Here is a 24,167-nt window from a genome sequence, read left to right as displayed (position 1 = left end):
TTCATGGAAACTTAATACTTCTTATAATAAATTTTACTATAGTTTATGGACAATGACATTTTTTGGTTTATTTGAACATAATATCTGTATATACTTTGATTCCGTTTCTGCTGAATTATGGTATTTATAGAAAGATAAAATTAAATATCTAGTTAAAAAAAAAAAAATAATATATAACATAGTATAAATGTATATTATTATAACAATAAAATACTACATTATTCAAGAAAAAATTACATCAACCTACCATAAAATTTAAAGTTAAATAATTGGTAATAATAGGTATATCAAAAAAAAAAAAAAAATTAAAAAAAAAACCATCACAATATATACTTAGAGGTATTATGAGCTGACAGACCATTTCCGCTCAGAATTGTATCTCCTACACAGTGATATATCACTGAATTCGAGTTTAACACACCTATTATAGTGACCCATTCAATACCTAAAATACAACCATGTGGTACCGACTTGCTTAATAATTTTTTAATTATAATATCACGAAGAATTAAAAAAAAAAAAAAAAACTTTTAATGTTCCGTAACTTAATTTTTTTATTGTCTATGATGATAATTTTCTTGAATATAACATAAACATATAATATGTGGCATAATATTATCAGAACAATTTGATTTAACTTAAAAATTATGCTACTCTATTTTTCATATTTTAAAATTGCGTTCAGTTGTTATTATTTGTAACGAATTTGTTTTAAATACTGTCACTTAATGATATAGTATAAATTGTAAATAATTTTAAAAAAATTGGTTAAATTGCGTAATATAAATACATAATTTAATTAATATTTTAACAACAGTAATTATGATACATTATTTAATGTTAAATAGGTTTAAAATGTATATTCCGAATGTCAAATTATGTCAATTACACGGAAGTACACGCAAATATGTGTATATATTTATGATATTATAAATAGTAATACTCCATATTATTCTGATATTCATTTAACTATTCGTATAAGTTATCGTTATGACTCATTTGTTATAATATTATAATGAACAAGTAATCACACGCATATACTTAAATAAGATATCAATAAAATTAACTAGAGCGTATAGCGGAACACCATAAATGCAGTGTTTATTAATATTGATCAAAAAGTTATTTATTGGATACGAAAACCTACGCTATTTTTACGCAATGAAATAAAATCCACTGTTCCACATTAAGGAAGCTGAATAAAAGCCGAAAAACTTCTCTGTCCGAGTTTTTATCCCAAACAGAACTTGTGTCTCGCGGACACGCGGACTAAAGTAAAGTGAAAATAAATGTTTATACCCTCTTTATAAAGCGAACTAAATGGGTCGATATAAAATTAAGCTCATTCTCTTTTGAAAGTTTCCAATACCAGAAGTTCTTTCTTCCTCCAACTAAATTTCTCGATTACGCTTCTACGTCATATTTTGATGTCAATGGTTTTGACTATTTAACACGGATTTGTTTTTGTTTTTTGTTTTTTGCCCCCCTCCCTCCACCATCTGAATCTTAGAATTTATTCTAGCTGTCAAAGTCTATGTTTCTTTACCCAATGAAATGGTTTCCATTTTCAGAAGGATATAAATTTATTGCGCTAAGCCATTTATTCCGAATGAAACGCTGACGTCTATACTAATAAAAACACACAATCACGCGTACATAAACACACTAGAATAAAATATAGTGCGTAACCATATATTATGTATTTAGAAATTTAAATCCTACAAGCTGCTTTAAATTCTATTTTGCTTTTTCTGAATTTTTTTTTTAGTTTTTTTTTTTTTTTTTAATTTATAATTGAAATTTTATCAACAGTAATAAAGTATATTTAACGATTATTTAATATTATGGAATAAAAAAACAGTGTATGTGTTCAAAATATATGAAACCAACCAATTTGTATTGGTGATAAAAATGTATACACAATATTAATATTCAAATATAAATAATTCTATAAAGTACATTATCATTTAAAAGTATTATATTTAAAGATATTGGTTATTATTATATCATTCATCGTGTATAATAAAATACAAAACAGTATTAACTAAAAATGTATCGTTTATAAACTCATTAAGATTTCTCAAATGTTTTATAGTTTTTTTTTTTAAATTATTACCTTTTTTTTAGTCACAATTGATAAAATTTGGGCCTCAAATACAAATAATATTAATAACTAAAACTATCCGAGCGATCCGATCACAACTTTTAATTTTAGATTCAACATTTTTAGAGGTTAAAATTTCCATTTCATTGAGCATATTTCTGGCCGTATTACAAGTTGAAACTTAACCGGCCATTGGAAATTTATGATCCGCACATTAATCGATAACAATTCTTTGATATATTTATTTTATTCAGATAAAATTTTATTAACACAAAATATATGATATAAAAATGAGTTTTTAAATTTATATTGGTTATATAATATGTATTAAGTGATAGATGGGTATTTTTTTTAATAAACTATAAATAATATCAATTTTTATCAAAAATAAAGGCATTTTTATCATATTGATAGCAGAAATAATTATAACCAGCTTTAAGTAATTAATGAAAGTATATTTTTAAATAATTCATAAATATTTTAATAACTGATGATAGTGAAGAATTTTGTTTATAAAGTTATTTTATGTTAATAGTTTTTATTGTATTAAAGTTATATACGAGTAAGTATCTGTATTAACTAAAATAAATATGTGCATCTTTTGAATAAAATAGGTAATTTTTTTTAATATTAAAACAAATATTTAAAATATTTATACATCCATAAATTATTGGTTAATTAGTACTACAAAAGTATATTTAAAATGTTAAATAGTATAATTAAAAAACAATTTTTGTCAATTTATTTGTTTGTCGAAAGTTTGACTGAGGTTCAATGCATTATTTAACATTTCATTTTCGACAGTTCTTTTTTATAAAATACATCATATTTTTTAATATATTATTGTACGATAAAATAATAACTGATATAGAATATTAAATAAAAAAAATTATTATAAGTTATGAATATGAATTTAAAAGTTATATAAGTAATAAACTACATGTATTATTTACTGTAGTTTTTTATACAGATTGTAAATATCCGTTAGAAAAAAAAAAGAAATAAAAGAAAAAAAAGTTGTATAGTTTCATAACCGCAAGTAGAACTTTATTTTTAGGTGAGTTAAATTGCTTATGGTAATAGTAACCCGATTAGTGGGTTGGCCCTCTACACCACCAGTTCTTTAAAAAACTGGGTGGTTTTAAAGTTTAGCCTATGTAGGTATATTACTTTTGTATATTTTAAAATTTATACTGTAAATATTTAACGGCTAATTATTCGAAATTGGCAAACACTTCAATATGGTCCATTAATAAGCGTTTTCTGTGTATTTTAAAAATAATTAAGGTAGATCAATTTTTTTTCATTTTAATGTTTCCAATTGATTTTTTTGCAACTGCTAATGTGATAGTTTTTTTTTAATGTTATTTCATATATTTTTCCCGATTTGTGGTGTCACGTTTAGTTATTTTATTTTTTTCTTCCCGACATCAATTCCACGTAATATGTATTTAAATCTTCCTAGATTCAATATAGCAGTTGACCATTTATTAATTGACATTCTACTAATTATCAGAAAAAGTTATCAGAATCTAATAGAATAATAATTTTAACAATTCATTTTTTGAGATGGAATTAACAATAAACTCAAAATTATGTATTAGCAACCAGTTACGATACAAATTAAATGATTAGTATTATTTATGTTTTCCAACATTGCTGGAACAATTATAAGATCAAAAGTAACTCAAACTTTACAATCCACCATTGAAATTACAACTGAAAGTTACAAATTATGAAATAATAGCCACTATTAAAACAGTTTCTCTAGCTATTCTAAACATTATTTTTTGTAATATTTTATTATACACATATTTTGCTGGTTTGAAAAGAATTTTATCTTTTATTTATTTATAAAACTAATTATCTACAATAATCTGAACCGTTTTCTTACTTTTAATTGTTTTCGATAATCACCCAAATAATTACATAATATATTATTAAATGCATAACAATTTTAAACCGATATAGTATATTAAAATTGCTTTATATTTTCATTTGAACCTTAGATATATTTAATAGTTTTTTATTACATTTGTTACTAATTTTGTACAACGATTGCTTTTTCTTTTAAGCCATAAAAGGAAAAAAAAACAACAATAAAATGTACAGATCCAATTTACCAATTGTTCATTCAATGGCAAATGGTAAAACTTTAACACTCAACCAAACGTGTGGTAGTTAGTTCGTCATATACATTAATCAGCGTTTAACTTCTACAGATTTTACGTTTCACAATGGACCAAACGATGGCAATAGGTACATACTACTGTTGGCGCGGATAATAGTGAACTGCAATTAGGCAAAATTCCAAAAATGAGACACTCATCTACGGGGACCTGAATATCAACCCACTCACTGACCAATGGTGATGTTCATTCTATCTATCAATTAGATTTTTAAATTATTTACAAGATATAACAAAATATTTATATATACATATATTATATTATACCACTACCATCGACACCGAATCCGCCGTAATTCCTTAGAAAGCTACGATTATCTATAAAATTGAAACTGATTTGCAAATTGCACACAACATTGTTTTACTTGAATAATTAAAATTAATTGTATACCATTAATTATCGATCTTGACTTAGCAACCTATTATATTTACTTATAAATTTTTTTAACCCGATTTTTTTTTTTTTTTGTTAATAGTAAATATGCAGTTTTATAGTTCAATAAAATTTTTCAGTGACTTAGCGTGGTACATTGACTGCTACTAGTCGCGAAATGCGACTGAGAGTAGGCATAACGGCCACAATTACTAGCTTCTGGATGGGTGACCACCCAGGTTCATAATGGTTAAACACCTTGCCACACATACACGTGTTAATTATCAACCGTAACAATCGTAACAATTGTAAAACCAACCTATCGTACCAAAAAAAAAAAAAATTATTCAGATAATCCATAATTGTTAAACAAAATATACAATTTTTACATAAACAGAAAAAGTATCGGAAACATCGTTTAAAGCGAAATTAATATTTATTTATTATCATACATATTAAAATCTAAAAACCACAATAATTTATTTATCACTATTTAATAAAATAATATTGAATATTTGTTTTCAAACTGGAACACTATATCATTAAAAAATCGAGACACCACTATAATAATACAATATTATGTCATAAACATAATGAAACAATTGAATTAGTAAAAAATAAATTTCTTTGCTTAATTTCTTATTAATTTAATACTATTAGGTATATTTATAAATCATAACATAATTTTCTTAATTTTTAAGACTATCTTTACTTAACGAAAGACATTTGTTTTTACTTTCTAAAGTTTTACACAAATTTATATTAGGTTTCATTAATTGTTTTGAACTCCTTCCTCTAATCTAATTTAAATTAAATTTTATTAACATCAGAAATCCTAAACTTTTAATTAGATGCATTTTATTAGAAACTATATTATGAATTGTCCGGCAATCTTCTAATCATTGCGAGTCATCAATTGGTATTTAACTATTAATAGTGATCCTTAAATTTAGTATATTTAAATTGTTGAAATCATAATCTAATTTTTAATTGCACTGTACATTATCATATTGTAGTAGGACTTGAAGTCCGTACATTTTAAATAAATTAGTAAAAAAAAAAATTAGGAGACAGTACAATGTATAGGAAAATTGATACATAATAATATAAGCTTCGTAGATTTTACACCGAATTTAAATTTATTAAAAAATGTTGACTTATGAAGCCGATGTATATGAACTATGACAAGTTCTATAGTAATTGAAGCTATGCATTTTCGCTTTTTTTTTTCGAAAATAAAATTAATTTAAAACGTTGCGCCCTCGATTTACTGTTTAAAAAATGTATTAGTTTATTTAATAACATATTTATTATTATGTATTACTATACTTTAAATATTTTAACTTATTTAAATGATAAGCAACGATATAAATTATTTTGTTATAATTCCAAAATTTTATTCGTGGGCCCTTAAAAATTTTACACATATTATATTATTACAAATTTTACTATCTGCAATGACATTTTTGATTTATTTTGAGACATTATTTATTTATATTATACATTTATTTTTATTCTTTTTTGATATTCACAGAAATATGTTATTAAGTTTAGAATCATAAAAGTTTATATAATATGGTATCAATAAAAATTATTATAATAATAATTAAACACATACATCATTGAATTCAAATATATAACATCTATAAAAGTGACCCACTCGACACCTAATGAACAACAAAGCATTACTCACTTGCAGCCTACTATTTTTAAAAAAAAAAAATTCTGCAATAACAATTTATGGGAAACTGTGTATTTAATTTTCACTCAAAATTAATGCAAATACAAATATATGCATTAACATTAATTAATCAAAGAAAAAAAAAAACTAAAAAAAATTAAAGCACATTGGTTTTTTCTCTAAAAATATATGTTAATTTTTTGTAATACAAAAACATTAATCAAAGGAACTATAGACATCACATATATTATTAATTTTGATACCTATACTATAAAATTTTCAAATTTTTATCCAAATTTATGCTTTTTATACCACGGCATTAATATTCACATCACTCTAAAGTACTTTGATGTGGACTTATAAGTTAAAAAAAAAAGAGAAAAATACGTATTAAAATATATGCAATATATTTAATATATTTTTTTTTTTAGAAAAAAATATTATTTTAAATATACATTGTACTAATAGTTGAAAAATAAATTACTAGTAGTAATATAAATAATGTATACGTCATACATCGTCTCCATCCAGAATCAATTTTGCATGCAATTATTTAAATTTAATTAAAATTTAAAAAATCGATTTCAATGACTTTACTAACGACTCTGAACTTCCTTATAGCATGGTAATTATTTCTGTTATGTTTTTTAAAATATATTTCAATCCTCATAGTTAGATTTCCTATAAGTGTGTCAGTTCTTAAATATAAATATAAATTATATATTTAAGTAAAATAGACTTATCTAGTATTTCTCATATCTCCAATCTTTAGTATTACTTAGAATGTACTCTTATCAATTTGATTGTGTATAAAAATTATTAATACAATTTTTAATATTATTATTATACAATTTAAGTTTATTCCATAAATTCGTTCAGTATTGAAAGAGAATTAAATTATATTGTCAAAAAAATAAGCTTTATTAACCCATATAATAGCGTTATTATGGCGATTGAATATAGTTAATTAAAACCAAATTTAAACTTTATACATTTTAATAGAACAGACTTAAAATGTGCACAACAGATTGGATAATTTAATATTAAAATCGATTAATCTAATAATTATTTTCATTGGGAAGAAAATATTTTTGAAGTTGAAAACTAAGATAAAACTTTTGTTTATATTATTATACAACTGAGAATTATCTTTAAATTAGTTTATTAACTTCATTACGCATTGTCCGTTCCTTTGAATTTGTGAATGTGCGTTAAAATTTTAAATGTCTACCTTTATTTTTTAATCATAACAAATAACCCACATTTTGAACAACAACATTCGAACTTTAAGATGAATAAATTTCATTAGGTCAAAATTAAATGACAAATACTGATAATTTGACTATAATAAAATGGAAAGTTATTATAGTATACTAACAGAAATAAATTATTATAGATTTTTCTTGTGTTAATAAGTATACTACTATAGTTATTATACATATTAAGTAGAAAAAACTTTTTTTTTGACATAAAAATATTTGATATTAAAGTGATAACTCAATTAATGTTAGTCCTAAAAGTTATCCTACATATGTTATAATAATCCTTAAATGACTCTTTTATTTTTTATTCATGAACGATCAATTAACTATATTATTTATTTAACTCTTCAGAGTTATACAATTTAACACTCTACACATAATTCACCAAAAGTTATTAGTAGAAATCAATATTTAAAATTATTCTGTATCGAAAATGACCAATATTGAATTAATATTAAGATTTTCGTAATATTTTCATTAAATAAAGGAGTTAAAAAAAAATCAAATAATTATTTTTAATTTCCATTTAATTTTTAACATATAATACACAGAGTTAATAGCTAAGATAAAAATGGAACGTGTATATATCCGACAAATAACATTGTTAATTGTGAATTCTGAATACTTGACGTATATTATTATAGTAGTAACAAACAAAATATACAATACATGTGCTATATATAAATTGAAGGAATAATGATTGCATGCAAGTTGAAGTGTTATAATATTATATTATAAACAGAAAAATACATTTTTTTTAAATAAAACTATTATAGTTGTATTTATGTTATATATCATAGAAATTGGTGGTCGAAACGAGGTAAATGGGTATATCGATATTTCATTTCTAACTCTTTTTCTTGAACCTTTACTCCATATCTCTCTCTCACTCTATACATTCAATTTATCTGTATATTACTCTGTATATTCCTAATCTAATGTATATATTATGGGTTTATGAATGGGTTCACAGATTACTAAATTTAGTTGAAAGGAGTTTAAGATGGTACTCTTACTCAAATTAATCGTATTCGATGATTATTATTATACCTCAAGATCATTTCAGATTAAATATACTTAGTTAAAATTACCAAGTAGTTTATTTTTAATTATATTAAAACATCCAAAATAAAATAACCCTGTTACTTTATCTATTTAAATAATCTGTATTTTAGTTTCATTCATTATAAAGGTACATAAACATAATGTAACATTAATTTTGTTATTGAATTTAATATAATTACATAATACTATTATATTTAAAGTCTTAAAATCTTGAATGATTTACAAATAATGGTAGGTTAACAAAATTAATATATGCTTAGTTTATGGAATGGTTATTTTTACCAATGAGTTATTTTTTAAATTTAAAAATATTATATAATTATGTAAAATATATCATGTTAATCATTCAAATTAATTTTAATTTTAAATGCCATTGTAATTATTATTATAAAAATATAATTTATTCAAATTAATGTGAAAAATAAGATAATCTATCTTAATGTTATTAAGTATAATTGACGATTCGTGAATATAATATATTTTTCGTTTTAATATGATCAAACATATGATAATAGAAACAATTAAAAAAAAAAAAAAAAAAAAATTGTAATACAATTATAAAAAGTTTTAACAAAATAATTATAAATAAATCAAGCATATTTTATTATGTAGGTAACATTAATGGATACTGTGTAATATTTTAATAACAAAGTTATGGTTTTCTACAGTTATATAATTCATTATTGATCCAGAAATAAAAATATTTCAATATTCATCAATAAAAATGTACATTTACTATAGAAATTATATAAAATCCAAACAATAGACGTATTAATTTATTATGATTTAATAATTGATTGGACTTTATTGGACAGATACTGAATGTTATTTTTCATTACTTTATTATTTTTGGTATCGATTTTGTTTTAAATAAACCTGATTAAAACGTTATAGGATGCTTACATACATTTAATAACTTATAGTACAAATAATTTTAAAAAAGTTCTTTTTTCTTTTTTATCCTGTCAAAGTCAATAGCAGTTTAATTTTATCAAAAAACAAATCAATTTGTATTGATCATTCTGTATATAAAACAAAATGTTTACATAATTATTTTTATGCTAATTTTATACATAAAATTAAAGTTTCTAAGAAAGCTAATATTAGATAATAAATAACCATTACTTACATATTTTACAATGCAATTATTCAAAAACGAATTCAGTTAATAAATTTATACAATACGCTATTTTATCAAGTTTAAAGTTAGTAAGCTAATAAAATAATTAATTAAATACTTATTATTGAGTAACAATAAACATTATACAAAGGTGAGTAACATAGGCTAAAAAAATATTTATGATGTGTTCATATAGGTATGTTGGATTTATTCTTTCTGTGTACGAGTTCAGATTTTCTTTTTCTAATTATTTAAGCCAGGGGTCGGCAACCCGCGGCCCGCAAAGCAATTTTTAATGGCCCGCACAAAGGTGGTTAATTTTTGTGTTTTACTTTTGTTCAATAACATTTTTCATATAATTTTCAATATTATATAATTCTTTTTTCTTTATAAATAAAATCTAATCTAACCGTTTCATAATATCAATACAATTATAAGTATTATATCATAATATGCAATTTTTTTTTTTTTTAATGTGGCCCTTGATGAACAATTGAAAAAAAAAAATGGCCCGTGTGGTTAAAAAGGTTGCCGACCCCTGATTTAAGCAAATGGAAATAAATACAGTTTTAAGTAAATGAATCATTTAGATTTATTTATTTAATGCACTAAAAAATGTACTCACATTTACATAACAATTACAAAGTAGATATAGATATCATCAAGATCGTGTGCCCTCAATAACTAATAATTGCATTTAACAATAACATTATCAACACAATTGTAATTTGAACGAATATTAAAAATTATGCCTCTAAAATGATAATTGCTTGCAAAATAAACTAATAGGACAGGGACGAAAAATTCGTTTGTGAACTTCTCAAACAAGTAATGAAGAAGACTGTTTACGAGGCTTTCAATCATAAAAAAACACGCATAGAGTCTAAATAGTTCGTTTACAAATAATTTATCTATGCCAACAAAAAAGTAATGGTGATTTGGATCTTTGTACACTTCAGTATGATTTCAATTACAATAATTACAGTCTGCATCAAAATTTAGTTATCAAAATGAATAAAATATGAAGAAATTGCAGTGATTACAATATTAAGAATAAAACACCAAAAATGCGATGCACAAATAGTAAAATTCACCACCTGAACCGCTGGGTAGTGAGTTGTCATTTTTTTTTTTTTTTTGGTTTAAATTACTTTTTACAAAACATTTGCAATAACAATTCTATATTATAAATTACATAATTTGGAGCCAAAATTGTTATCCACAATAAATATATGCCAATTTTCAAAATTTTGGATAAATCTATCGCTTCAAATGAACCCTTATAATAGTTTCTGATTATAAATCTACTTTATAATAAATAAATATACAAGAGTAAGTATCATGAAATTCCAGGCACCAAATGCTATTTTGTAACAAGTTTTAAAAATATCACAACGCATTTGTAAAATTGCTCAAAACTTCTATTGACAATTTATCTAGGGATAATAACAGAATAAAAATACTAACTAATAAAACACCAGTTGGATACCATATCATACCTATTTTTATACTTAAGATAAACTCTTCTTAATCTGGATAACGTAAATCAAAGCATATATAAAACATACTTTATTATAAATATATTTATTTGATACAACTCAATATCTAATATTGAAAATAATTTTTCGGATCGGATGATAATTATTATTATAAATTATGATATATTATTTTGAGGAAAAAAATATGCAGCTACGTATTCAATATATTTTCAGACATGGCGTACAATATATACATACTTTACAGTCATTATTGAATACATTACAGCATACCCATGTATTTTTTTACAACTCCTTAGGGAGTCTCTTTTCTTAAAATTAATCACGTAACTTTAAAGTAAATTTAAATTGATTAGAATTTTCATGACTATATCAATATAACTTATATATTTTTTACAGTAAAACTTTTTTAACAAGCAGATTTTTTTTTTTTTTTATTCTAAAAATGTAGTTTAATGGTAAATTATACCTATAACGAATTTCAATGTTATGATTAGTAATAGGTTTAAAAAATTACCATTTTTTTTTTTAGTAAACAAACGTACGTTATTAAATTTTTAACATTTTTTACCTCTAAAGTAAGCTACTCCAACACCGTGTACTATACATGATACGATGCATGATATTAACGGTATCAAGAAGTCAACAAACGTTATCATTCATATCATCGAGTGTGTGCGCGCGCGCCGGTCCATTTGTGTGCGTATATCTCATAAATAAAAAGTTTCTTACTGAATATGGATTAGTCTAGACAGTTGTGTATACACGTTGGTCACGCATGATGCATATGTATTGTGTGTGTGTGTATATATATATTATATATGTATGTGTGTGTGTACGTCCAACAAAGCTGTGACGATCGCTGTGTGTTTTTCCGATGATGTACCGACCTCGTTTACGCCCCCGCCGTACGTTATTTCAACGACTCAATCTTATTCGTGGTAAAGCTTAACACCGAGTCATGTAAAGCAACTGTCGCAAATAAACGACAATAAACCATCACTTCCCGCAGTACAAAAGCCCACTACGGATATCACTACTCTATACGGTCTATGCCGAGACATTTTTCTACCCGCGAAAGGGTTAATTTATAATAAACTCTTACGGGATGACGTGACTCCGCAGACATTATAATATGACGAAAACTTTCATGAAACATTGTAGTTAATATGGATAGACGTTAAAGTTGTTCACGTTGATGGATTATTACAATAATTATAAGCATACATAACATATTAATACTGCATATAACGGTGTAATCAATATATGGGTATGCGAGTATCGCAGTGATATTATCCATGCAACGATGGTATATTATCATGCAAATACACACATTATTACGACTTTAAATTAAATTGTTAATTAAGAGACTGTGTAAAGCAATAATTTGTTATCATGATCTGTTTTCTTTAAGACAATTTTTGGAAGTAGTATCAGAATAATCAACAAATAACTTATGCTACTATATTATATACATAATATGTAAATATTATCTTTTATGAATAGTATAAATAAAAAACATTGAACGACATGATTTAATTAAGTTATTAAAATACTAATTCATTAAATTATAGTGTTAAGCGATACAAAATATAATTATTATAGTTAAATTGTAACCAAACACATGACGTAGAATGAATAGGTAATTTATTTATTTCAAGTATGCTTTTTGTATCAAATGGATAATACAAATAATATTAAGTAACGCTTATTTTTTACTATGTATAATATTTTCATAATAGTTCATCATTTCAATGATAGTAATTGATCCGAATTACGTATAAATTATAGAAATATTCATAAAATTGATACAATAACGGATTGCAATATTATCAAACATTTATCATAAATTGATATCTATGTTCTCTAAAGCCGTTAGACTATGTGATAGTTAACAACCGACGAAGTATTATTGCGTTTAAGTAATAAACTTTATCAGTAGATTAGCAAATTGTAAATGAGTCGCTAACATACATTCATCGAATCAAACTGACAGTGAATTGGAGGATTTTCGTAATCGAATAAACCACTGGAGATTATCGTACGAGTCTTATCATTCGGACGCGATAAAATGTCCATAATATTTATTTGTGTAATTGATACTGATTCTTCTCGTATTAATTTATTAGTATGACTACATAACAATATAACTACTATAAGTTTATAATCGTTCTTCAATTAACAAAAGGTGTAGTATTCGATTAATGTATTAATCAGTATTGTGTGTATCTAATACAACGATGTCCTCACGCTGGACGTGCATTACGTCCGATTTTACTTTTAATGTTTTATGCGAAACATATTGAATTTCAATAATACAAAATAATATACTGATTAGTATACTTGAAACATGAGACTATAAAGTTAATAGAATAATCGCCTTAAAATTATTTTTCAACAACCAATTAAAATACTACCTACACCTAATACCAAACTAAATAATAAATTCAAAAGAAATAATCTATAACTGTTTTTGCTAATGAGATATTTAACATTTTATATACTTATTATATTTTCATAGACGTACTGCAATGAATAGTATCGATTATATAAAATAGAATATTTCCAAGCCAGATTTAAATGATACCATAATGACAATAAAACAAAAAAATAAAAATAAATAAAATGAGATTATTCACTAAAAATTGGTATGGTAAAACCAAATCTGACATACTTTTAAGCTGACACCTTATTAGTCTTACCTATAAATACTCAACCAGTACGGCTTGGATCTTTTTTATCGTATCCCTATAATATGTATAGAATATATCTTAATTATTAAACGATGCACTAAATGTTCTAACAATCCGACAGCTGTATTTTTCATATTAAAATAAGTACGCAAATTATTCAAGAATATTTAATTTGTGAGTTAACTCTTATGAAAATCAATACTAATAATTGAATTAATAGTTTGACATCATTTCAAGAAATCTATAACTAAGTGAGATCAAAACTTTTTAATCATTCATACGATACTAAATTTTAATTCACTTATTGTAGTATAATTAGTATACATTTAAAATCTATATTATGATGGTAAATTTATTTTAGAAATAATAGTGTTTAAAAATGTAATCTATATAAATTATTTGTTGGACCATTAATTGTAAAATATAATGTCAGAAACATGACTAAATGAACTGAACACAGTACATTTTCATTATACTGTTTCAATCTAAAATAAGCAAATATCAAATATGTTCAAAAACAATAACTTTGTGACATTTAAACTTTTATTATGAGTTTAAAAGAGCTAGTATTTCAAAATATAATACATGTACAATCAATACATTTTGTAGGTATCTATTTTACCTAACTTAACCTATGTCCTTTACAAGCATAAAATATACTTAAAATGTTGTATTTTCCAAATATAATAATGGAATAAAAAGGTTTAAAATTGGTTCAGAGCTTAAGAAGATATTAAGTATTTACATTATTTTGAGCAATAACGTTTTGGATAAATGTATAAAGTATATTCATTTCGAAAAATAAAAATATTTTAAATTATAGTAAGTTGCATATATTATATATATATATATAAACTAACCAAACCAAACATGAAATATAATATATAAATCATATAGATGTATAGTATATTGGTTTGATTTATTCTTTAAGTTGAAAAAAAATACTTTTATACACTTGAAAATATAGATTTTAATTTTATAATAAACGATATACATAATTATTATTACTATCATATGATATAAATGTATAATTATAAGATGTTCATATTTGCTCTATTGAAAACAATATTTTTAGGAATCGATTATTTATAAAAACAACTCTTTAAATTGCTTTATAATAATTAAACGGTAGATTAATAAACAATTTTAATCCGAGTATTAAAAATTCTAGTGGAAAATCAGTATGTTTTTATGAAACGAAAATATTTAAAATGATGGATATAAACAATTAATATTTCACTTAAATAAAATACATGTTATCAATAAAATTAACCACAAAAAATTAAAACAAATTTAAATTTTTCATGAAGCATTTTACTGAAATATTTCTCTATTTTTGCACAATAACAATATATTTTAATGTAATTATCCAAACATTCATTTCAAGATTTTAAGATTTTCTTATTTTTTAAATATTATATATGCATGAGTGTAAGTTACTTTTCTTCTGACATCCATCTGAATCTAATCTGCGTTGTTTGTTTTTAATTTTTTTAGATCGAATATCCAAAGAATAACTCTCACAAACAGAGATATATTGAACAAACAAAAAAAATACAAATGTGTATTTTATATTGATAAAGTATACAAAAACATACATATGCAATGTACTATATGTATTTGGAATTTATAAAATTCAAAAATAATTTAAATAAATTACAATTTTTTGTTAAAAAATCTATGAAAAAAAAAAAATCTGTGAACAGTTACACGTAGTTGTATTTATTTCAATTTATAGGTATTATGCATTTCCAAATATTATTTATTATGATTCTGATTTGATATCTGACTATTTAATTTTACTTTTTATGTTTTATACAGCATCTGTTATTATTTGCGATAATATTCTTTTCATTTACAACAATATTATTATTACTAAAAATTTTAATTTAATATGTATTTTCAAATTTTATTTTATTTTAGCCTTTACATTTTTATTTGATATTTATTTCTTTATCATATTGTTATATTAATAGTTTTGTTAAAATTTTAATTATTTTTTTTTTTTAATATACATTTTTTTAAGCATGCGAACTTTTTTTAAATGATTTGGTATTGTAAAAATTAAATTAATCATATTTTAAATAAAATTCAATCAAATACCACAAGTTATATTATTGTATACATTATAAAAACCATTCCAATACAATAATAAAGACAATATTAACCTTATAAAATATTTGCCTTATTATACTTTGTTTATATGTCCCAGTAGTTACAAAACAGTTAGTTAAAATGTAGAAGTTAAAACTTTTAGAATAACACATACCTCGCATTTTGGATATCGTTCAGGCACCCTCTTGACCTTCCAGCCAAGCAGAGGTGGTATGCAAATGACGCCACTGAATATCCACACGAAACCAATCATGACCATTGCCCGGGCTGGTGTGCGTTTCTTCAAATAGTCAACGGCCTGCGTAATGGACCAGTACCTGTCTAGAGCTATCAAACACAAGTTCATGATAGATGCGGTGCATAGGAGTACGTCAAGTGCGGCATGTATGTCACACCACCAATCTCCAAATATCCAATAGCCCATCAATTCGTTAGCCAACGAAAATGGCATGACAATTATACCCAGGAAGAAGTCAGCCACAGCCAAACTAGCGATGAACCAGTTTTGCACGTTTTTCAGTGCTTTCTCTGTCACGATAGCAATGATGACTAGCATATTGCCCACAACAACGACGATCATGAGCATGATTACCACGACTGAGGCAACAACTATTTCCGGTATCGAGTACGTCGACGGGTAAACAGACTCAAAAATGTAATACGTTCGGTTAGGGTCCATTGTGACATTGGTATCGTTTAGGTAACCTGTGTCGTTCTGGTCTACCAGGAGCCCGAACTCGTTCTGGTCGATTTTGAATACCATGCCCGACAGACTGGATAAGTTTTCGGCTACGTCTAGTGATTCCATTGTGGTACTCGTGGCAGTGGATCAATCCAAGCAAACAGAAAGTAAATATGGCCGTCGAAGGCGTAGGTAAAGGGAGAGGATGACGATAGTTATTAGGTATTCACTGAGGACATCACCAGTTGATAGACCAAGTTGTCGACGGTGGTCTGTCGCCAATAGTCAAATTTCCTCCACGTCTGCTGGCCTGCCGGGGGTCTCTTTCTCCGGAAATCCTTCCACCAAACAAAACTCATGACCCGTTCGCGTTTTCAAATCTGGATAGTCTCTAGAAAACAGAATAACAGACAAAATAAATTCACATGAAACATATTTTATTATAACTAGGTGATACGAGTAAAGCCTTTTGCTAACCCTCTCGGCTTTTGCGACAGGAAAACGTGGCTTAAACCACGGCATTAAGTTCACGTCACGTTTCTCTCCTAACGCCTAATGGCTAACGAGAATATTTAAATAGATTACCAAACCTTGGAAACAATTCTGGTGTACAGGCGCAGTATGTTATTCCACTAAGCGAATCAACTAAATTCTACCGCTTGTTGGGTAAACTTATAATCAATTATAATTTGATACTTTATAATTGAAATGTTATCTCTACTAACACGGAATCTTTGTGTTATTCTTTTTTTTGCATACCTTCAATTGTCAATATACTTTATCCTATGTAAATATTTTATCTAATATTATTATAATTCAAATTTAACTATTTACATTATTTTTCAAAAATATTTACAAATATTTGCAAAACAATCATTTAGACGTTTGTATTACTTTACAAATAATTCTTCATAACTATTAATATTGATTCATTAAAAACAAAGTTTTATATAATCGCATTAAAATAATTAAACAAAAAACTATTAAGTAACAGTACCTACGTTAGATTAGTTTAGAAACGCATGCGTAGTCTCTCTATAATGTCTGATATAAATTAATTAAAAATATCTATTTCACGTGTAGATAAATTTACAGACACACGTGAAATAAAAATTCACATATACAGTATTATAATCACGTGAATCAGTGAATTTAATTTTATGAGAATCTGTGAATTTTTTTATTAAGTTATACATTTGTTATTATATGTGGCATTTTATTTTCAATACATTTAGTATCTTATAATGTTTTTGTAGTTTTTAAATAACGTTGATTAGTGATTAATTATTTATGTTGAATCAGAACCTCCAAAAGAAACTAATATTTTAGAATGTAGTTTTTTTAAACAGTTATCTATTATAGAATTTATTTACATTTTAGATACATTTAAAAACAACTAAAAAAATATTGAAATTGAATCACAAAAAAACAATTTCATAAATATATCTTCAACAGTTTTTTAATAACATAAAAATTGATAAAACTGAAAACATGTTTTTAATTTTATTTATTTTTAAACTTTGGACAAAAAGTACAATAATTTTAGCACATAAATAATTTAATAAAATATATAATAGATGATGTATTTTAATAAATTCTATCAAAGAAACAAAAATGTATATGTGTGTTTTATAAATTACAATAAGAATATAATACATATAAGTAGGTATTATAAGTTACATGAAATTAAATAACAATTTTTCATAAAAAAAAAAAAAAAAAAAGTAAACGTAATCATTTTTATTCTAATAGTTTTTTTTTTTTTTTTTTTTTGATACAGGAAAAAATTCAACTTATTAACATTTTACTGGAACAAATAGCTTCTTTTTGATGTAACTATATTACCCACTGTAGCAAAACATCTTTTCGAACTCACTGATGTTGCCAGTATCATCAATTTCTTTAATGTCAACTTAGCTATAGCTGAATATAATATATGTTCACGTGTTTTTCGCCATTCGAATGGATCAAAGTCAAATCTTAATTTAGTTTCTGATAGGTAACCTTGAAATTGATCAATTATGTCGTTCTCAGTAAAATGTTCATTACAATATGAAAAATTGAGATTGTTATTACCGATAGATTTATGATATTAAGACTGTTTCTGATGAACAACAATGTATTTTAATAAACTTTTAACATAAGAACACATTTCTTATTTAACATTAATCAATTCATGTTCCAAATTTTTATACCTAGGATAAAAACAATTGAAATATAGCATACAAAAATTGTTTGAGTAATTTAAAATTGAAAATCGAATCGTTTTATTAATTCAAATATGACAGTATTACTAAAGTAAAAATATCAAAATGTCTATTGAATACCATTCATTTTCTGTAATCTCTTATTTCGGTGTAATTATACTTTTATCGGTGAATGCAGATAATATTATGGGTGCATATATTTATAAAAAAAATAATTCAAATCGAATCCAACAGTATTTTACAATATTGAAAGAATAAACTTTTTGTGAAATCAGATTGTTCTTATTTTTACGTAGTTTGTTCATTTCTATACTTGAATATTTGAAATTTCCAACTTATAATTTTGAATTAATTCAGTTATGATATCTGCTTTTAACGTATTATTGATACTAAGTTGTAACGAATGAGCTGTAAATGTACTACTACAAACTTCAAGAATATAACTTAATGATGTAATGGCATTCACAATATTTTTAGCATTATCTGTACTACTGACATTACTTTTTTATCTATTTCTCGTTCGCTGAAAATATTTCCTAGTTGACGGGTAAAATTTTCCGCTATGTGTTTCTCATGTAACTCATATGTAATAAGTGTAAATTATATTGGGCACCATTTCGTATTAATAATATATGCATTTATAGTTGTATATTATGTTTGTTGTAGTTATGATGACCGACAACCAGAAATAGGTACACGTCGCTTTAAGTTTCATATAATAAATAATAACTATTTATATTAATGTAGAAAATATGCCTTTACCGGCAAATTATTTAAAGATATTAATTTATTTTAACATTTTTAAATGTTACTACTTACATATCAACATCAAAACGTTATTAAGTTTTTACAATATGCATGTATAAATTAAATATTAGATTTAAAATAAAATTTTAGTATAACTATACTTAAATGTCAGATCTATTGTTTCAATTCAGTATACTTCTTCTATGTTATGTAAAGATTTAAAAATTATAATAATTTCAAGCATAGCATTCTAAAACTAATCTAGATACTTAAATATGTTTTTAAATATTTGAATAATTATAATTATAGTCTAATTGCTCGCTGTTATTATTATTACAATATGCGTTTATTTCAATTTTAATTTAATGTAAAAGTCATAAAAAATGTTTTAATCAAATGAGGTGTTCATTAATTCATAAATATATACAATTACTTATAAATAGTCTTGCAACAAATAAATAATAATAATCAACATAAAAAATACAATTAAAACAAAGTATTGATATCGATTTAGTCAAAATTACGTAAAACGTACTCGTTTAAGATAAGTATCTGTGATTATCTTTCTAATAGTCTATATTTAAATTACATAAAAATATAAATTTAATTTAAATCCTTTCTTTAATTATAACATATTATAAAATACGCACCTTTGGATTTTATTATTTTCATGTTGGTTTGATGTATTATGAACGTTTTTTTTTTTTTCTTAACGAAGTACTAATCCAGTTGTTTCATCAACACATGAACATTTATTATTAGAATTTTTATCACACAAATCGCAGTAAGCATTTTATCTTACGCGTTTAACGTAATTTCAAACCTAACTTTTAACCTTAGACGTTGTTATTCGTTAGAAAGAAAGTTTATATTTTAATGCCGACAGTACAGATTTTCCGAAAATGTCACACCGAGACTTCAATAAATAACGAAAAATCAAAAAAAAAAAACAAACTAGATAAACCGTAGCTGATCGGTTCATACTGTTCGTAGAAATTTCCATGCCGCTGTTGTGTACATAGTATATACATTGCTCCTCCCATTCTGCTTTTTTACGATAATACTATTTATGAAATATTTATTTTTAGAATAGTAAGTACAGATATTTTTAGTTTTTTTATTGAAAGTATTAAAATTTAAAACGTTTAGTAAATGTTATGTTTTAAATACACATGAAATAAATATCCGTGGTTTACTAATTAATTACACATGAATAATTAAATTCATGAAATACGCGTAAACAAGAAGCACGTGATTACGTGAATCTTAATTTACGTTTAAATTCAATATCTTTAAAATGAACACAAAATTCAATGATTTTATTATTTATTATTAATTATTCACTATAACATATTATAAATTATATTTACTGACATATTCTGTCTTCATTACAACCCGAAACACACAAATTGATAACAACACAAAACAATACTATAATCTCACGTGAGATATTAATTATATTAAATACACCTATACCTACTGCGTATCCATGTATAAATTACATCACATTTTGAGTAATTTTCCACAGGCTTATAATATGTTGAATGAAACAACGGTCTGGCCATATAATTATTTTAATAGGGCACTCAACAACATTTCTGTTTGTGAGTAAGTGCGTCATTAGACGATGAAATCATAAACTGGAATTTGATATTCAACCAAGCCCAACACGTGAATATTAAATTACATTTCAACTCTTTAACAATGGGAAGTAACAGAGTATGGTGCGCAAATATTTTTAATAGTCATTTATACTTGGACACAATAAAAACAAAACTAAATTCAACTGATTTCATTAACAAATGAGTTAAGTCTGAAATTAATCATAATGCTATGGTTTCCAAAAGAGTTATGTTACAACCGTACTGGTTATGTGTTTTAATCGTAGGTAGTATTGATATTTAATTCAAAATTGTTGAACAAATATTTCTAATAAGTAAATTGTAAATTGTTAAAAAAAAAAAAAATGTTGAATATAACGTAAAAAAATCAAAATTTATTATCAAAAAAAAAAAAAAAAAAAAAAATGGTTTAATTCAACTGCGATTTGAAACAGTATATCATTAGATAAAAAAAGAAAAATTCAAGTTAAGGAATGTACTTATTTGTGTATTTGTTTTAAATTGAAAATGTCAATGATTACAATTATGGTAATGTATTGAGGGACTCAATTGTATTATGACGATAAATTACACTTACACAATGATAAAAATGTATTTACACAAAAATTCAATAACAAATAATATGATTGGATATTGAAGTTTAACGTAAATAGTTATGAATTCATATCATAAATTTGTAAATGTTTTAAATTTAAAAATACTTATACAATTATTATATTATTACATTTCAATTCGATAGCATTAATATTTATGCGTAAAAATGTAATTACTTTTACGGGTGTTGATTAAAATCAATCTGGATCAAACACTTTTATTAAAATAGAATTTATTGATAAGAAATTTTAAGTTTTTTTTAAGTATATTATAATCGATGATAATGGTAAGTTAGAAATTCAATGTAAAAACATTTAGTATTTATATGAAAATATAATTGAAAGTTATTTTTGTTCCATATTCGTTCGAATCATTTTCATAATTTTAGGAAATTCAAAGAAAATTGATCCAAAATTATCAGGGAAAATAATTGGATAAAAATGAATATTATATTAATGCATTTTCAGAGTTTTCTATTTTTACACCAAAAATACTAATATTTATTTTAAACCCTTTAAATATAAACATTAACAAATTCTATTTTTATAAAAGGCGAGATTTTTTTTTTAAACTTATTGATGTGGATTATTTTTAAATATGTTTATTTTAAAGTGATGAGCAATCAATATAGTATATAATATGATACATGTACTGTTTTATTAAGCTTAAAAGTATAAAAACATTTTATAAATACTTAAATCGTAAATATTCGTTTAGTTTGTAACGATGCGCGTTAAAACATACTTGACTTTACTATCGAATAACTGCTGGTAATATACAAAATTACAACCTAAATTTATTTTTAAATATTAATACTTATTTATTAATTATATACATATATTTATAGATATTTAAGTCTGAAGCTTGTATTAAAACAAATTTTAATTACTTGTTCATTAGGAAAAGTTTTTATCAAAATTGAACTAACATATTGTTTTCTAAATCATATTCCCAATGTATAATGGACATCAAATTGTTTGGAAGGTACAAATAGAAAATGTAAAACCATTAAAATAAAAATTGCACTTTAAATTTTAAGAAAACCTATTACGTATACAAATATAAACTGATTTTTTTTCTAAACAATTATTGATAAATTGGTAAGATTGGAATATTTTTTTTTATTGTTATTATTATTATTTTTTTTTTTTTTTTTTATTATTACTTTTCATACTCTATTAAATTTTCACGAATCACTCAATAAATATAAATTCTAAATTCATATTCATTTTGAGCCATTATACTGAAAAATAGATAATACGATTACTAAATTGTATAAAACTTTTTACAATCTAAAATTAGTATCATAAAAACTATGATACGTCAAAAAGTATATATAAACGTATATTAAACGTTTCATTGGATATAAAAAATTTTAAATTAAAAACAGTTAAATGTGAAATTTGAGAACTTTTATAAGTATCTACGTATTTTTCTAGTTTGGCGTTATAAAAACTTTGCAACAGCTAAAGTCAAATTTGTTTTATTATTTTTAAATTAAATACTTAAACATTAGGAAATAAAATGAAAAATAAAGGAAAGTCGCTGAGAAAATATTTACAGTGAATATTTTTTAAATTATCATCTAGAGTACAATAACGCTATTAAATTTACAAATCATATCAATTCATTTTTATAATAGAAGTTTCCGATGGATAATACTTAATTTAAACACGCATACATTATCTTGATGGACAGCTGCTATAATTTTGTACTCACATTGGGCTATGCGGGTGTAACAGTCAGCCATTTCTTTATTACGCATCAAAACCATTGAACCACAACCAGGTATCTGCAGAGTTCACTGTTTATGGCAAATACGGGCAAAAATTATATCATGGTAATTCTATTGTTCACACAATGGTGGCTTATTGTTAAAAATAAAATGTTATTTATATAAAAAATATTCTTATATATAATTAATAATTAATAATATTGCTAAATTATAACATCTAAAGAAACCATTTGATAATCATTAGGCTCAAAATGAAACGATCGTTACCTAAACTAAATATTAAAATGCGATTTAATAATAAAAACATTATTTATTAGTATAAATAGTTGAAATACCATACATAAGTAAATTAGGGTTGCTATTTATAAAAAAAAAAATTATAAACTGGACACTAAAATACCCCCTCTCCCCTATTTTATTTGAAGTATTTTATAATACTTTTTTAATACAAATATTTTTAATACATTTAAACACTGTAACACA

The 24,167-nt window shown here is 24.0% G+C and overlaps 1 protein-coding gene across 2 annotated transcripts in view; it reads right to left on the bottom strand.

Moving 5' to 3' along the window:
* The window catches only part of LOC112595024 (probable G-protein coupled receptor No18), a 130,939-nt gene that overhangs the window by 81,436 nt on the left and 25,336 nt on the right, over window positions 1–24,167 (bottom strand). For both annotated transcript variants that reach the window (XM_025340095.1, XM_025340094.1), the window contains one exon: window positions 16,252–17,170. In XM_025340095.1, the coding sequence (XP_025195880.1) occupies window positions 16,252–16,905 (654 nt within the window). In that variant the 5' untranslated portion in view covers window positions 16,906–17,170. The remainder of the gene's footprint in view (window positions 1–16,251; window positions 17,171–24,167) is intronic.

This window comes from Melanaphis sacchari, unplaced genomic scaffold (genome assembly GCF_002803265.2).
Source record: "Melanaphis sacchari strain LSU unplaced genomic scaffold, SCAv2.0 Contig24_pilon_pilon, whole genome shotgun sequence".
NCBI classification, from domain to species: domain Eukaryota; kingdom Metazoa; phylum Arthropoda; class Insecta; order Hemiptera; family Aphididae; genus Melanaphis; species Melanaphis sacchari.
Note: the sequence above shows the minus strand (reverse complement) of the source record. Positions and strands in the feature narration are given on the sequence as shown.